We start from the raw sequence: 18,850 nt of genomic DNA, 5'->3' as shown, positions 1-18,850 counted from the left end.
AAAAAAAAACAAAACAAGAAAAAGCCTATAGTTTTCCATAATCATATATTAAGTCATAATAATTATTAAAAAAAAAAAAAAAAAAAAGATGGTTGAGTACATTTATTTATTTTAATGTATCCTTGTTATAGGTACTGAGTAATATACCTAACAGGTAAGAATTATGGTTTGGTGTATGGTGTATAGTCGCATGTAATTATGCATAATTTACTGTTATTACTAGTAACATGTGATGAGTAACAAGGACATAAAAGTTTCCCATTTATTTATACTGTATCATCCAGTACACTATTGAGCATCTGTAATGCGTAATACAGTTTCTGTCCTCTATGCTGCGCTGTTTTCGCTCTCCTCGCTTACAGTACTATGCGAAACCGTGGGAAAATTGCCAGTGCGCATTTCTTGGCAGCCTAGTAATGTGATTTTGGGGCCATTATCCATATGGCTGTATCAGTTGTAACTTTAACGCTCGCTTCTCGCTTTGACAGATAATGGTAATATGGGCAAGTAGACAGACTTTTTTTTTTCTTCCTCTTGCCTCTCCTCTTACATCTTACATTGCTTCAATGTCCTGCACACGTTCTCTCTCTCTCCCTCTCTGAAGTGGGATAGTGTTCAGCCCGGGTGGTAATTAGGTCATAAGCCATCTCTGACTCACTCAACTTCTCATCCATCGCCTTTCACACTTACCCAATCATCTGACATCCCCCATGAGTGTCTTCATGAGCTTTTGCCTTCTTGTTTCTTCTCCAGTCTTCCATTCAGTTTCCTGATATTCTCAGCACGGCTCTTGTAAATGTTCTCACCATCTTCTGCTTCTTCTTAACCACTTCATCATGAGTCCTGGTCTTCAACGGTCAGATGGAAAGACAAACCGCTCTATCGATGGAAGTTCTGACCACAGTTTGGGAAGGAGTGCTGAGGCTCAAGAGGCGCCGCCACTTAAAAATTACATTTTTTTGACTATTTGCACTTGTTTCTGTCCGGCATGGCCTATTAACATTGTGGCGTTGGTTTTTTCTCTGATGGTGAGTAGAAAACATTATTATTTTTGGTATTCTGAGTATCTAACTGGAGAGTTGTGTCTTCATATGCTGCTTTTTTAAATCAAATTCTTAATTGAGGTTATATATCAAAACATACAGTGTATCTACAGTGATCCTCACAGATTTTTGGTCACACGCTGCAGCGTGTTTTTCTTAAGAGGTATATTTATTGTGGGTTTACTTGGCAGTGTGTTATACGTGTGGCTTTGAAATCTGACTAAACCTAATGTTCTTATGGTCCAGATAGACATATAAGTGTTATAAATAGACAGGCCTCAAGTATCTGTGCAGTTAACTTTGTAGCACTCCCACACATGCAAGCAAGACTGCATAGACTCACACACACACGTCTCACACACACCCTTTCCCCTACTCGAACATTCACACGGCAGCCTGCAGATGTGCTCACTTGCACAAGGCACGTGAAGGGGATATTATTATGATGAACTTTCTCAGACTATTGTTCTCAGCCAATGCTTATACTGTAGATGAACAGGAAAGTTTTTTCAGTGGTTTTCTACCTGACTTTTCACACCTTGACCTCAAAATGAGAGATACGGTTATACAGTCTGGCCACTAACGTACACCCAACAATTTACTTTCTTTTTAATGTCAATACATGTTATTTTTGCAATGAATTTACTGATTATATAGAACATTGTTTTTCATTCTCATTAAAGTACTTATTATGTAATAGTACTATATATATATATATATATATATATATATATATATATATAGTCAAACCAAAATTTATTCAGACACCTTGAACATTTCATTCATTAATACAGTTTTAAAAATGGTAATAAAATATGACAAGATCTCAGAGTTAAACTGTCAGAAAAAAATTAATCTTAATTATGTCAGATAACACTTAAGCAAAACATAATCAGGTCAAAGTGAATTTTTTGTTCCAAATTTTTATCAATTTTACTGGTAGTCCACTGTATGAAGAATTTTTGGGTATAATATGTCACAGTTTACTTTATTTTGCTATCCTCACTTACATAAATGAACTATAGTGTCCTGCACCCACTAATAAAAATATATCAAACATGTCTGAATATTTTTTGGTTTGACTGTATATATATAAACAGATCAGGCATAACATTATGACCACCTTCCTAATATTGTTTTAGTCCCACTTTTGCTGCCAAAACAGCCCTGACCCATCGAGGCATGGACTCCACCAGACCCCTGAAGGTGTGCTGTGGTATCTGGCACCAAGATGTTAGCAGAAGATCCTTTAAGTCCTGTAAGTTGTGAGGTGGGGCCTCCATGGATCGGACTTGTTTGTTCAGCAAATCCCACAGATGCTCGAGTGAATTGAGATCTGGGGAATTTGGAGGCCAAGTCAACACCTCAAACTCGTTGTTGTGCTCCTCAAACCATTCCTGAACCATTTTTGCTTTGTGGCAGGGTGCATTATCCTGCTGAAAGAGGCCACAGCCACCAGGGAATATCGTTTCCATGAAAGGGTGTACAGTACATGGTCGGCAACAATGCTTAGGTAGGTGGTACGTGTCAAAGTAACATCCATCTGAATAAATAAAAATGATTCAGATATTTTTGATATATTTTTACTAGTGGGTGCAGGACACTATAGTTCATTTATTTTACAGGTCCCAAGGTTTCCCAGCAGAACTTCTTTCTATAGTGCATCCTGGTGCCATGTGTTCCCCAGGTAAGCGACGCACACGCACCCGGCCATCCACATGATGTAAAAGAAAACGTGATTCATCAGACCAGGCCATCTACTTCCATTGCTCCGTGGTCCAGTTTTGATGCTTTGTGATTTGTGATGGCTAGACGACTGGGTCAGAGCATCTCCAAAACTGCAGCTCTTGTGGGGTGTTCCCGGTCTGCAGTGGTCAGTATCTATCAAAAGTGGTCCAAGGAAGGAACAGTGGTGAACCGGAGACAAGGCTCATTGAGAAAGGATGACGTACGTGGGGAGCAAAGGCTGGCCTGTGTGGTCTGATCCAACAGACGAGCTACTGTAGCTCAAATTGTTTAATAAGTTAATGCTGGTTCTGATAGAAAGGTGTCAGAATACACAGTGCATTGCAATTTGTTTTGTATGGGGCTGCATAGCCGCAGACCAGTCAGGATGCCAATGCTGACCCCTGTCCTCTGCCGAAAGCGCCAATGGAAGAAGCAATGGAGCAATTAAAGAAGGTGGCCTGGTCTGATGAATCATGCTTTCTTTTACATCACGTGGATGGCCGGGTGCGTGTGCGTCGCTTACCTGGGGAACACCTTGCACCAGGATACACTATGGGAAGAAGGCAAGCCAGCGGAGGCAGTGTGATGCTTTGGGCAATGTTCTGCTGGGAAACCTTGGGTCCTGCCATCCATGTGGATGTTACTTTGACACGTACCACCTACCTAAGCATTGTTGCAGACCATGTACACCCTTTCATGAAAACGGTATTCCCTGGTGGCTGTGGCCTCTTTCAGCAGGATAATGCACCCTGCCACAAAGCAAAAATGGTTCAGGAATGGTTTGAGGAGCACAACAACAAGTTTGAGGTGTTGACTTGGCCTCCAAATTCCCCGGATCACAATCCAATCGAGCATCTGTGGGATGTGCTGAACAAACAAGTCCGATCCATGGACGCCCCACCTCGCAACTTACAGGACTTAAAGGATCTGCTGCTAACATCTTGGTGCCAGATACCACAGCACACCTTCAGGGGTCTAGTGGAGTCCATGCCTCGACGGATCAGGGCTGTTTTGGCAGCAAAAGTGGGACCAACACAATATTATGGAGGTGGTCGTTATGTTATGCCTGATCTGTGTATAAATTTATATATATATATATAATGTTAATAATAAATAAAAAAAAATAATAATAATTTATTTAAATGTTATATATTACTTTATGAAATTATACACAAACTTAAATATTTTTTAAATAATATTATTTAGAGTTTTTTAATCAATAACAATCGTTACTGAGGGTGAAAGAAAGAAAATTAAAAGGAAAAAAAACTTTAATTATTAATCATGCTTAGTTTTTGATTAGTCCTTGCTATTTTTAATTAATAATGTCTGAGTATAAAACGGATAGTTCCGGTCCCTGACTCTGGGTTGAGCCAAGTTCGAAGCCGTTGTAAATTACTCCACAAACATACACCTATTATTTATTAAAATAAAGTATTTTTACTAAATAACTGTTTTATAAAAGCAATAAGCCCAGTGAAGCCCTGTTTTACAGTGAATTTAGAATAGCTAAACACTCCACGTCTATAACAACGTCCCTTAGCTGTTTTAAATTCACTGTAAATCATGGCTTCATGGGCTTAATGCTTTATTAACAAGTCTATAATAAAAAAATATACATAATTTGGTACAATTAATCATGGGGTGCGTGACAGAGTGGGTATAAACGTAGGATATGTTCATTTGTATATTTTTGTAAGGTACAGTGATTCATAGCATAAATATGATCCATTCACATCAGGGCAAAAAAATGAATCATTTTCACCACCTGCCCATTCCTGTCATACTTTTGCCCTGCATTCAGCAATCAATCTGTGCTTTTCAAATGTCACTAGCAGACTAGAGGCAGCGGGGTCTGAATGGGGTAAAGTGCAGGGGTTTGCTGTGGAGAGCAACACCTCTAGTTTCAGATTGAGTCTGCCTCTGCTACACAGTAAAACATCAGGGCTCAGTGACTACAGCAGCTGCAGCCGCCACCACACGGCCTGTGAGAAACTAAATGAGCATCGCAAATCACGCAACCCAGCTAACTGCCCTCTGACACACTGGGAGGTTTTATGCACACTGTACTAGTGTCAAAAGTGGTTAACGCAAAGATGTGTATCTTTACAAGAGCAGAGATTTAATACTTTTAAATATTATTTTTGTCTCACTTAAATGTAGTTAAACTTCGTGTTCATTCATGACAAAAACATCAGTAGTATTAAAACAAACATTGAAACCACAATAAATACTATAATTAATTTTTTTTTTTTTTTTCATGTTTTTGGCATAAATCTAAACTTTAGCGATCTTTATGTCTAATAAAAGAGTTCAGACCACCTGTTTTGTCTCAAATGTTATCCAAACCTGAAAAAATTCAGATTTTTAATATGTGAATCATCTTAGTGGAGTTAAATCATATGATCATCCCAGTAAATGTGATTTAGTGCCAGTAATCTGTATGTCAAGTCTCAGTTTGCTGTCTGATCTTATTAAGAGAGCCAGCATTATCACTATGCCCCTCATTGCTGCTTTATGGGCCACATACTGAAGTCTGTTTTTCACTTGGAGACTGCCACTGATGCTACTACTGAAATATACTACAAATTTCATGTTAAGCATTACATTATTTTTTGTATTACCTCAATCAAATTAATCTCTTTGAGTTTTTCCATCCTGAAATGATTTATTTTGTCAAATTGGGTAATTTCACTATTATGATTTCTCTCTCATTCAGTCTCAAAGCAGTTATGATGCAGAAGACTATGAAGGAGCTCAGCGGCTGGGGAGGAAGGCTCTTCACATGGGAATCGCTTCTCTAGTCATTGGCCTTCTGATCATAACAATCTTCTGTATTGTACACTTCACCACGGTACTCATTTGCACAAAGCAGCTCAGTGTTTCGAGAACATTATAAATGTGACTTGTTAAAGGAATAGTTCACTCAAAAAACTGAGTCATTATTTACTCATGTCTTTCCAAACTCTATATTCTAGTTAGTCTTTTCAATATAATGAAAGTGAATGAGGTCTGGCAAAAAAAAAAAAAAAACTTCCAAAATGACAAAAAACACCTATAGTATTATAAAAATGGTTCATGTGACTTGTGCACTATATTTCAAGACTTCTAAAGTCACACGGTAGCTTTATCTGAAAATCTTGACACATGCACCTTGGAGTATTAATTAAACAAAGCATCAATACCCAATTTGTTAACAAATTATTCTTTGAAGTTGAATCTTTTATATGAATCAGCTGATTCTGTTCACAAAATGAATGAATGTGAATCCCAGATAGATAAATGTGAATGAATGTGAATCCCAGATAGACACACAAATCGATTGATCTAGTTCTCAAATTCACTTGGTGAATTCAAATTCCACTGGAGTCTCCCAGTGAACTTAAAATGCCACATTTATGCTATTTTAAAAGGTTCCTAATTTTGTTTTGGAGGTCTCCTACAACATGCTTACATGCATTAAAGATAAAAAAGGACACTTTCATTTTCTTATAATATCCTCCTGAGAGCCAGAAAAAAAAAAGTTTTTTGAATTTAGTATTTTTTCACGTCATTATATTGTTTAGAGCATAAGAAACAAATGAAAAAATAACATTTTTGAAAAATTATATTTTATTCATATGTTATGCTATGTCCTCTGTAGTGGACACTAGGACTAAGTTGTTTAAAAAATAAAATGGCATTAAATGATATGTATAGGCAAAAACAATGGGATTTTTTTTTTTTAATCACCAATCAATTTTTAGGTTTCAGGATTGTTTTTAACCAAACTTTGTATAAAGATGAATCTCAACTATGTTATGAAAGATATAAAGGAATTAATTGATATACCGTTTTACTTTATGCAATATGTGGGTAAAATGGCCATACATGGGTTTTCCCATTCAATACAATGTATCTATACACTGTATCTAATTTGCATATTAATGTGTTCTTGGAGCAACATGCAATGAAAAAAGAAGGGTAATAATGCGAGTAATAATTGGCAACATTTTCATAATAATATCTAATAATTAATAGGAATATTGATATATAATTTCTTTCCCTATTCACTTGTTGATGTCTCCTAAAATGCCTGACAAACATGATTTAAGTCGTGGTGAAATCAATGCCCTGTTTCGTAACAGAAAGTCATATTTTGATTTGAAACCCCATTACATTTTCCTGAGATGCTGATTTATAACAAACAATTTGAAAATTAATCCAGTATAAAAAATTAATTATGGTATAATTCAGGGTCTGAAACGTCTCGATAAAGGATTCGGTCTCTCTAAACCCCTCCTTTCCAAGATCCTACTCTGCTCTGATTGGTCAGATGGCCCAGTATGTTGCGATTGGTCTACCGCTTACAGCGCACGTCTGAAACGAAACGCCCATCAACATATCTGAATCTCAGCTCCGGAGGCTTCCTCAGCACAGTTATATGAACAATAGCAATGCCGTTGATGTCACTGTATCAATTCAAGCCTGAGTCCTTATCCTTCGGAAGTGCATGTAAAGTGGATTTGTTTTTGCTGTGCAGCATCTTCTCAGCTACAACTTTAAATTTCAGTCTGTTCATCACACAAAGCTGTTATGTGGCTTCAGAAGATAATATAATATACCACAAGAGTCATATTGACTACTTTTATGGAGCTTTTGAATTTGTTTTTTAGGCTTGAAAGCTCCCATTCCTATTTAATCACCAGATTTTCTCCTTTTCTGTTCCTTGACATAAAATCATAAGTGTCTGAAACAACATGAGGATTATTAAATTAAGCTCTTTTAGTTTTGGGTGAACTATTACTTTAAATGATCACTTTCTAAATTATATTCTCATTTGCATGGCCTGTTATTAAGTAACATGATTTATGCACTGTGTTCTCATTTAGTAAGAAAATATTTCCTTCTTTTATTGCTCTTTTTATATCAACTAAACAGAATACAATCTGATGGTGGAGAAACCGGTATGGCAGGAAGACTATACTGTAAATTGGTGGTGACCAGTTCCAGTGAACGCCAGAGGACACTGTGAGCTAAACCCAGAACGTGGTTTCACTGTGGTGGCACCACGTGCTTGAACCATCCCGGGTTTATAAGTAATCAATATATTTTCAAATGGAATGTATAAGTGGGTCTGATTTGCTCAAAGCATGGCCAAGTATCCAAACTACAGAAAATCTTACACTAAAAGTCACTACCTATTCATATCATCTCAATATATCAGAGTGATGTTTATTCCTGCAGGCAGTCTGTATTTGCTAAGTATGATGACACTTCAAATATTGTATATGTGTAGTTTAGAAGTGTACATTGTGTTTGTCCTAAACTTGGCATACTAAAAGGATGCTTGCAGCCAAATAGCTAACCAATGCTTTTACAGAAAAAAAACAACCAGTGTTATGTTGTACAGGTGAATGTAAAATTACAGAAAGTATGATCATTTTTTAAGGAAAATATGAATAAATGCGCAATGTCTCAATATACTAAATGTGCAAGTGTCTGTCTCAGTTTTATAATGTATTAAAGCGGGTACTAGCCACTCCCTCTCCTCCTTCACGCCCAGTGTAATCTGCCGCGTTTGGAGTATCCTGTATTTTGATATGTAATATTATAGCCAGCTATGGTTAAATATAGCTAAATTGGTCTCCAGTCTTGGCAATCAAAGCAAACAACTACTAGCTACACATGTGATAGAATACTAGTGGTAGTATTTGCAAGTGTTTCATTGATAAGTTTTCAGTTATAGTAATATTATAGTAATACTAATCATGTGTCTCTACCATCAATCTCACTTGAGCTACTAACTAATGTTTTTCCAAGAAGTACTGGTGGTCCATCTCTCTACTGTTGCCACCCATGTCTGTTTTTATTGAAGTGTACTTCACGGATCCAGTTCCACTTCTCTCAGTACCTCACATTGCCCGTCATGTCATGACACTGCGAAACTGGACAGCCGTGAGAATGTTGAAAGATTCTGATGAACACATGTGGACTCTTACAGCTGGCTCACTCCATCACAGTACACACCCAACCTGGCACAATCCCTAAAAATAAATAAATAAATAAATATTTTTAAAATAGAATTACAACAAAAATGTCATATATATATATATATATATATATATATATATATATATATATATATATATATATATAAAATTATTAAAAAATATTTAAAAAAATGAAATATATGAAATATTAAAATAAGCAACATTTTACGTTGTTTTGAACTACAATATTTCCTGTATGCTTTTTAATTAAACCATTTTTAATTTAATTTTGTCAATTTAAATGAAGCTGATTGGATATTAAATAATTATTTTTGAAGTAGGCTATATTTGATTTCCATAATAATAGTACATAATTCATAAGTCATATATAGCATTTAAAATGCTTTCTATTGGTGTAACAATCCGAATGTAAGTAGTCTTTTATGTAGTTTATGAACAAGTTGTAGATTTCTACGCTAATCTGTAGCAGACAGGTATAAATTATATCAACGTTTGAGATACACAAAGCACAAAAACGCCAAGTAACAGGAGTTGCAGCAAACTGTTACAACACTTCCCGACTCCCAATGGTTTAATTACACAGAGCTCGATGGTCCCGGACAGCAACAGCAGGCGGAAGAGGTGTGCTTAACATTTAACCTTTTTGTGAGGCAATGTGAAAATGGCGTTATGAAAAAAAAAACATAGTCGCGGGCTACGGGCAAATAAAGTTTTCAGAGGTAAGTTGATCATAAGGGAAATTACCACAGTCCAAGATGAAAAGACGATAGACCGCGGTCGTTTATGTAGGCGAGACCTACACGCAAGAACAGGAACAACAAAGTCGAAAAATACGACCAAAGAAACAACATCCCAGTCTTTACTTCCTTTGTACTTATAGGTCCCTCAACTGTAGAATCGGCTATGTAACTCCAGACTGATAAAACAAAACAAAAACGTAGTTTAAGTATAAAAATGTCGTTTAGGTATATTAGATGATCGCCAAACAATTGTAAACAGCGACCAAAGGTTAGGTTACTTCATTAATCGCGTGTATTGCACTGTTTGTGAACAGTCAGTGTGCGATTTATAACAACGACTTTCAGTGTTGCAGACCTGTTGTAATGGATTTTGAACCCATGTTGAATTATTTAATGTAAATACAACGGTAGCTTCGGTTGCAGAGTCCGTTTCAGTTTGACTAGTGAGACGCAAAGGTACTTTTAGCTAAACTTCAATTAAGCAAAATACTTAAGTTTTGGATATATATTTGTCGTATGTGACATGGAAATCTATCTTAAATTCATAAATAATGACTTCTCATAAATACTTAATCATGTTCTCTATATACTTTGTATGTCATGCGCCTAACAAGTCTATTGCTGTGATATCAAGTGATTGACATGTGGCCCCGCCCTCTTGCCAGTAAACATGTCATCAGAGAAGATGCTGCAAGAGGGAGAGGAAGTTATTTTGATTAAAGATTATGAGGGCACATGAATTTAAAGGATTAATTCATTTTCAAATGAAAATTAGCCAAAGCTTTACTCACCCTCAAGCCATCCTAGGTGTATATGACTTTCTTCTTTCTGATGAACACAATCTGAGAAGTATTAATAAATATCCTGACGCATCTGTGCTTTATAATGGCAGTGAACAGGGGTCACGAGTATGAGCTGAAGAAAGTGCTTCCATCCACATCCATCCATCATAAATGTTCCGTATTCAGTGTAAACTGGCGTCACATCAGTTACACTATTTCCATAAGTTGAATAGGGAAGGCATAGGATGTAGCGTAAGCTTTTTAACTGCAAGAGTTTTCCATTTTCTTCGTACGTTGAATACGGAAGGCGGTCTGGTGGAAGCTAAATATTTTACTTCATAACTTGTTAAATATGGATCACTTTGCTTCAGAAGGCCTTTATTAACCCCCCCGGGGCCATTTGGAGTACATGTTTACGATGGATGGATGTGGATGGAGACATGGCAGTGGATGTTCACTGCCATTATAAAGCACGGATGTGTAAGGATATTTATTAAAATATCTCCAGTTGTGTTAATGAGAAAGAAGAAAGTCATATACACCTAGGATGGCTTGAGGGTGAGTAAATCATCAGGTACTAATCGCAAGTATTGAATTTTAAATCAATGATGTGTACGGATAAATAAAATAATTTATTATAAATACTGCAATAGTCCATAAAAACAAGTATTGTCAATTTTGATTTCATGGTAACTTTAACATTCATAAAAATAAGGAGCAGCATGGGCAACACCAGCAGTGAGAGAAGCGGAGCGGAGAAGGCGAACAGACGAGAGAGCCGAGGTGGTAAAGATGGAGCTCGACCCAAAATCCTGATGGACAGCACGGAGGACGGAGACATCTTCCAAGCAGATGATGCCAAGGTAGTGTGGTTACAGTGAATTATTAATTGTAAAAACATGTCCCTTAACTTGTTTATTGCTGCAATATCTACCTCTATTTCCTGTAGACACCTCATCAATCTTTCGCCCTGTCTTCCTAGGAGTTTCTCGCCTGGCGACATGATCAGGAATCAGATACTAAAGCCCCGCCAGAGGAAAGGCCCACTGTGTTCCGCTGGAATGGTCCAGGGAAAGAGATCTACTTGTCTGGCTCCTTCAACAACTGGGCCAGCAAAATTCCCTTGACTAAGAGGTGAGTGCTGACAGACCAATAGATCATTAGAATGACATGTAGACTGTGCTAACACAAGAAACACAGCAGGAGGTATCTACATCATCATGGAAATCATAGAGCTGAATGTTCTACAAGGTGCTCTAAGCCAGCTAGACCTCAATAATAGGTCTGTTCAGAGATTCAGAGGGAAATTAAAAGCTAAATGCAAATATTAAAATACATTTAAAGGAATATTCCATGTTCAATACAAGTTAAGCTGACAAAAATGTCAAAAAGCTGATTTACAGTGAGGCATTTACAGTGGAAGTAAATGCGGGCCAGACTGTAAACTTTAAAATACTCACTGTTTCAAAAGTATGTAAAATATATATAAATATATATATATATATATATATATATATATATATATAATTTTTTTTTTTTTTTTGTAAAACAAAAAATCATGTACTAACCTTTTCTTATGTTATATGCCATGACAATGTAACGCCTAAAACACTAAAACAACTGTAAAAATTACAAGATAAAATAAAGCACAAGTTTTATAAGAAGAATTAATGAGTTTGGGGTCTGTAAGATTTTTCTTTTCATGAAATGAATTTTTTTATTCAGCATCAACATTCAAATCATGTTTTTTAACTGTTCTTCCTGGAATCCTGAAAACGTATCGCTACAGTGGGGAAAATAATTATTTGATCCCCTGTTGATTTTGTAAGTTTGACCACTTACAAAGAAATGAAAGGTCTATAATATTTATGGTAGGTTTATTTTAACGGATAGACAGAATATCAAGCAAAAAATCCATAAAAAAAAAAAAAAAACACTGTACAAATGTTATAAATTGATTTGCATTTCAGTGAGTGAAATAAGTATTTGATCCCCAAGCAAAACTTGGTGGAGAAACTCTTGTTGGCAAGCACAGAGGTAAGACATTTCTTGTAGTTGGTCACCAGGTTTGCACACATCTCAGGAGGGATTTTGGTCCACTCCTCTTTGCAACAGATCCTCTCTAAATCCTTAAGATTTCTTGGCTGTCACTTGGCAACTTGAAGTTTCAGCTCCCCTCCACAGATTTTCTATAGAATTAAGGTCTGGAGACCGGCTAGGCCACTGCATGTCCTTAATGTGCTTCTTCTTGAGCCACTCCTTTGTTGCTTTAGTGGTATATTTTGGGTCATTGTTATGCTGGAAGACCCATCCATGACCCATCTTCAGTGTTCTGGCTGAGGGAAGGAGGTTCTCAACCAGAATTTTATGGTACATTGCCCCGTTCATCGGCCCCTCAATGCGGTGAAGTCATTCTGTATGCTTAGCAGAGAAACAGCCCCAAAGCATAATGTTTCCACCTCCATGCTTGACTGTAGTGATGATGTTTTTGGGGTAATAGTCAGCATTTCTCTCCCTGCAAACACAGCGAGTCAAGTTGATGTCAAAGAGCTCAATTTTGGTCTCATGTGACCACAGCACTTTCTCCCAAGCCTTCTCTGAATCATTTAGATGTTCAGACGGGCTTGTCCATGTGCCTTCTTGAGCAGGGGGACCTTGCGGGCACTGCAGGATTTCAATCCATTGCAGCGTAGTGTGTTACCAATGGTTTGCGTGGTGACTGTGGTCCCAACTGCCTTGAAATCGTTTCTGGGCTGATCTCTCACCTTTCTAATGACTATCCTTTCCTCATAAGGCGAGATCTTGCATGGAACACCAGACAGAGGGAGATTGATGGTTATTTTGTATTTCTTCCATTTCCGAATAATCGCACCAACAGTTGTCTCTTTCTCACCAAGCTTCTTGCTGATGGTCTTGTAGCCCATTCCAGCCTTGTGAAGGTCTACAATCTTGTCCCTGACATCCTTTAACAGCTCTTTGGCCTTGCCCATGGTGGTGGAGAGGTTGGAATGGAAGATACAGATTCTTATGCAGATACTTATTTCAGATACTTATTTCACTCACTGAAATGCAAATAAATTTAAAACATTTATATAATGTGTTTTTCTGGATTTTTGGTTGATATTCTGTCTCTATACGTTAAAATAAAAATACCATAAATATTATAGACCCTTCATTTCTTTGTAAGTGGTCAAACTTACAAAATCAGCAGGGGTTCAAATAATTATTTTCCCCACTGTATTTCCAAAAAAGTATTAAACAGCACAGCTGTTTTCAACATTGATAATAGGAAATGTTTCTTGAGCAGCAAATCAGCATATTAGAATGATTTCTGGTGTAATAAATGTTGCCTTGATGAGTATAAGAAGCTTCTTTCAAAAACATTAAATAAACTTAATGATCCCAAACTTTTGAACAGTACTGTAGGTGCCTTTATAAAAGTTTCACATTTCTGCTTTTAAATACTCCAAATATTGGAGCACTTCCATTATAAGTGTCTCACTGTAACCTTGATTTTGTGTAGCTTTATTTATTTATTTATTTATTTTTAAGTGAGGGACCAATCCAAATTATATTTTGTGGTAATCAACATTATGCCACAAAAGCTGTTGATTGAGCTCAACTTGCATTGAACCAGGTATATTACTTATTAACATACATAGTTAGGATAGCTTCACAACTTATCATATGTTAAATAGCGTTTACATACTTAGTCTTTCTGATTTTGTAATTTTGGCCATTTTTTGTCAGTAAAAACTGCTAATTTAAAGACAGCACTTGCTGTACTTTTACATGTTCAACACTAGGGGTCAGTATGTGCTAACAAACAACTTCAAAAAAACGACAGTAAACTCATGTGACCTCATGCAGAACACAAAAGGGCATCTTCATGCATGTGCCTTCATTTCACTACCATCATCATGAACAGGAAAAGGAAAGAACCTTCCACTTGCTTTCGCTTATTGTTTTGTTCTCTTTCTCTTTTAACAGTCATAATAATTTTGTGGCAATAATTGACCTGCCTGAAGGAGAACACCAATATAAGTTCTATGTGGATGGACACTGGATATTAGACCCCAAAGAGGTGGGAGAGAGCCTCTTAAAGTTTGCAATTATCTGACAATTCTCATTTACCACAACAGCTTCGTTCAGACTGTCAGTCCAAATCCGAACAGATTTAGCAAGTGTGAACGGCAAAATATCACATGAAATGCAATTTTTACAAAAATGTTCCGAGCTACATTCTTGTGGTTTGAAATCCTATTTAAATCGCATTTCTAAAAATTCATTTCAGTCTGACTGCTCTGATCGGATTTTACATGCTTTATTCTACTTTCCCATAAAGCATGCGAAACGTAAAACGTAAACGTCAGACGCTGACATTGTTATAGGAAACATGCTGAAATTCTCTGCAGAAACAAGGTTGTGTTGTTACAAAGTGCCGGACGAGCAGAAAATGACAGTCTGATTGACAGTCAATCAGATTCCAGTCAGATACACAAATATTCAGAATTGGACTGGCAGTGTGAACATAGCAACATGTTTTGAAAACTGTTCTCTTATTAAGTTTAATTATGATCATTTTTTTCTAGCCTGTTGTGACTAATAAGTCAGGCGTGGTGAATAATGTCATTAAAGTGAGGAAAACAGACTTTGAGGTTTTCGATGCGCTGAAGACAGACTCTGAGAAATGTGCCGACGTTTCAGGTAACTCTTGATCAATATAAAGCTCTTCACTGTTACGCAATTAAAATATGCTACAGGTTCTGATCTTAAACGTCTTCTGTCAGACTTATCCAGCTCCCCACCAGGCCCGTACCATCAGGATGCCTACTCCACCAAATCAGAAGACCGACTGCGCTCTCCACCCATACTCCCTCCACACCTGTTGCAAGTGCTCCTCAACAAAGACACTGGAATCTCTGTAAGTGCTGCTCTTCTACGTCCTGAACGTCCTTGATCACCCAATCTAATGAGAGCAGCTGTGGGGGCTGTTGTGGCTTAATGGTTAGAGAGTTGGACTTGTAACCCGAAGGTCGTGGGTTTGAGTCTCAGTACCACAAAGCCTCAATAACAGTTGCTGTTAAACTGCAACTAAAACTTAAACTATTACATATCATTTTCAGTAATTTTAAATAAAGCTGAAATAAAATAAAATATAAATATTAGATAACAAAGGGGGAAAAGAAAATTATAAATGTTGCCTTGGCAACTAACTAAAATAAAGTTGAACTTTGCTAAAATTAAAATAAAAAATTAGTTAAAACTATACAGAAATATTTATAAGAAACAAAAACTAATAAAAATGACAAAAGCACATAACAAAATTACTAAAACTTAAACTGAAATTAAAATGAAAACTAAAAATATAAAAATAGAAGTGATTCAAAATATTAAATAAATACTTTAATAGTACATATAAGAAATAGAAAATCGGCAATGGTATATATTTTTTTAGGTAACACTTTACAATAGCCTTTAATGTCAGTTAATGCATTAAAGGCACAATATGTAAGAATTTTGCAGTAAAATATCCAAAAACCACTAGGCCAGTGTTATATATTTTGTTCAGTTGAGTACTTACAATATCCCAAATGTTTCCAACTATTTGTAAATCGTGAGAAAATTGTGATTTTAACCAAGGTTACAGGACATGTCCGGGAGTCGCCTGTCAGTGGCGTCATATCCGCGTTACCCTCGGTTTCTGGTTTCAACACACTCAACACACTGTATCTAATATAATAAACAGCACTGTGTTACCTCGTACTCTTGACCGGAAGAAGCAGAAGCAGCGACAGCGGCATAATAAAAGTTCCGCTGCTCGCGAAGCGCGTTGCGTTCGTCTCTCATTAGCAATCGCTCCAGCGGCTTCGTTCAGCTCCCACATCACTCGGCCCTGCACTGCCTCATACTACAGTAACGTTAATAATCTCACCAATAAACATGATTTCTGCTCGAGTCCCATTCCGATTCTTTTCCACTGGCTGTGAGGTGAAGACGACAACTCCCAAGATTCTGCGCTCAAACTCGGCGTCATCAAGCTACGCCTTTGTTTTGAATAGGCGACCTCTAGTGGCGAAAAATCGACATATTGTAGCTTTAACTAACAATGAGCAATACATTTGTTGCAGTATTTTTTTAATCTTTGTTAATGTTAGTTAATAAAAATTAAGCTGTTCAATGTTAGTTCATCTTAGCTCAGGTCCATTAAATAATATTAGTAGATAGAGCTTTTGATTTCAACAATGCATTACTGAATGCTGAAATTAACATTGTCACAGTTGGGTTGAAAATAAAGATGAGTAAAGGATCTAAATGTAGCAGTTTTACATTTATTTTACAAAGAACAAGAACCAAACATAACATGATGAGAAATGACAAAGAACTGAAGAAAACACAGAGTTTAAATAAACACACAAACCAATCAATGAAATTAACAACAGTTAACAGTAACAGATGATCAACTAATGAAAAACCTTGCAACAACTGAAAACTAGGTCACAGAACTAAGGGACTGGTTACACAACAGTCACATGACAACGGGCCTGAAAATGCAAACTTTTGAAAACGTGTTTCAAAGTGCAAGTTTTTGAAAACAATACCGTTATTATCTCCATGTAAACTACAAAAACAGTGATGACATGCACATGCTTAGTACATGTTTAGTCTATAGGCATGCGCATTTGGTGTGAGTGCTCTGTAAAGTAATGCGTATGTGCATAGGCGCGTAGTCTTTTTTTTTATTATTATTTACAAAGTAACATCACCAACTACTGGCCTGGCATGCATAATACAGCGTTTTTAGTTGTTTCCGTGGACCCGTGTGAACGGGGATCGCTTTGACAGTGTTGTCATCTATACAAAGAAAAAACTTTTCTGTTTTTTTTTTTTTTTTTTTTTACATTGTTGTCATTTAAATACTAAAATACTAGACAAAACCCACCCAAACATAAACAGATCACAGAAAATCCCTTACACATTAACTATGATAAATGCTTTAGATGTATTTTCATTGTTAGTTCATGTTAACTTATGTAGTTAACTAATGTTAACAAATGAAACCTTTTTGGAAAGAGTTACCATATTTTTTTTTTGCAATTAAAATATATATATACATATATAACATTAAACTATTACTATTACTTAAACACAACTATTTAAACAAATTGATATTAAAGCATTTTCATTAAGGTTTTCTAAAGCACACAAAAACAGGTGGATGAAAACCCAGCGAGTGACTTGAGAGGAGGCCGATTCTTTGTAAATACATTATTGCAGTTAAAGCATTTTCTTTTTGGGCTTAAAGAGATAAGAAAAGATAAAGAGCCTCTGGTTGGAAATTGCTGACCGTGCACTTTTACAAAGCAGTGACTTTCCCTAACATATTCCCATGTCTGCTTTGAACAGTGTGACCCAACCCTGCTGCCTGAACCAAACCATGTGATGCTCAACCACCTGTACGCCCTATCCATCAAGGTTTGATAACAGACTACACACACTTTAGGACACTCAGAGAAGGAAATTATCTAATAATGTTCACACCCTCAGTGATAGTTCACCCAAAAATTAACATTTTGTCATTTAATCACCCTCATTTCACTCAACCTGTATGACTTCAGTGAAACAGAAAAGTAGATATTTAGCAGAATGACAGTGCTGCTGTTTTCCATACAATGAAAGGCTGACAAAAGCACCATAAAAGCATCATTACTTTAATAGATGTGACTTGTGTACTACATATTTATGAATTTTAACATGAGGGTGAATAAATGATGAGTAAATATGTTTTTATTTTTGGGTGTACTCTTTAAGCATTTTTATTTTTACTACTGTAGAGATGACCAGCATCTTTCACTTGTTGTCTTTTTAGAGCTGCTTTGCAACATTGAATCGTTATTTTCCTCTTTATCACCGTAAAGCTGTTTGAAACAATCTGTATTTTATAAAGTGCTATATAAATAAAGGTGACTTGACATGTGAATCTGTTTACTTTCCTCACACAGGATGGTGTGATGGTCCTTAGTGCAACACACCGCTACAAAAAGAAGTATGTGACCACACTGCTGTACAAGCCTATCTGATCTCAATCCACCTGTGGGACCAACACTATTCTCTCTGCTTTCTGCCTGATACAATCTTGTACTGTATAATTTCACCTATCAAAGAAAGGGACCATAACTATCAAACATCACAAAACCTTGTCTGTGTGAGTTTATATTTGTGTTTCTGAATGTCAGCTTCCGATCCATAAACCCGTATCTACAGTGTTTCTGTTTGCACACGTAATGTAATGCGTTTGCCAAATGTAAAGATATTTCTTATCAGACTTGCAGATATGTATAATTGTTCTGTGTGTGGCTTTTTGGTTTTTTAAATACTGTTAGACCATTTTAAGGACATCTGTGATGTCATCTTTCTTTGAGATCTAGATGTCACTAAAAGGTTTTTGACATTTAATGTGAACATTCCCATCACGTTGCTTAAGATATATCTGCAAAAAAAATGAACCATAAAATAATTGTTGATGAGTGGACCATTGTGCTAATAAAATGCACACTAAGGCA

The 18,850-nt window shown here is 36.4% G+C and overlaps 1 protein-coding gene across 1 annotated transcript; it reads left to right on the top strand.

Annotated features, from left to right (window-relative positions):
* Positions 1-9,306: 9,306 nt before the first annotated feature.
* Positions 9,307-18,850, top strand: prkab1b (protein kinase, AMP-activated, beta 1 non-catalytic subunit, b). Its single transcript, XM_051904021.1, has 8 exons — positions 9,307-9,483; positions 11,002-11,149; positions 11,269-11,420; positions 14,277-14,370; positions 14,879-14,993; positions 15,077-15,210; positions 17,694-17,762; positions 18,290-18,850. Exons 2-8 carry the CDS (start codon positions 11,009-11,011, stop codon positions 18,365-18,367), a joined length of 783 nt encoding a protein of 260 aa, XP_051759981.1. The 5' UTR covers positions 9,307-9,483; positions 11,002-11,008; the 3' UTR covers positions 18,368-18,850.

Source organism: Ctenopharyngodon idella, chromosome 8 (genome assembly GCF_019924925.1).
Source record: "Ctenopharyngodon idella isolate HZGC_01 chromosome 8, HZGC01, whole genome shotgun sequence".
NCBI lineage: Eukaryota > Metazoa > Chordata > Actinopteri > Cypriniformes > Xenocyprididae > Ctenopharyngodon > Ctenopharyngodon idella.
The sequence above is the reverse complement of the archived record's forward strand: the minus strand, read 5'-3'. Positions and strand labels throughout refer to the sequence as shown.

What these genes read in the sequence shown, in the direction of transcription:
- prkab1b (XM_051904021.1), top strand. Translation starts at nt 11,009, where the DNA reads ATGGGCAACACCAGCAGTGAGAGAAGCGGAGCGGAGAAGGCGAACAGA. An exon ending in GAAATGTGCCGACGTTTCAG is followed by an intron (nt 14,994 to 15,076) that starts GTAACTCTTGAT and finishes GTCTTCTGTCAG; the next exon opens with ACTTATCCAGCTCCCCACCA. An exon ending in TGTACGCCCTATCCATCAAG is followed by an intron (nt 17,763 to 18,289) that starts GTTTGATAACAG and finishes TTCCTCACACAG; the next exon opens with GATGGTGTGATGGTCCTTAG.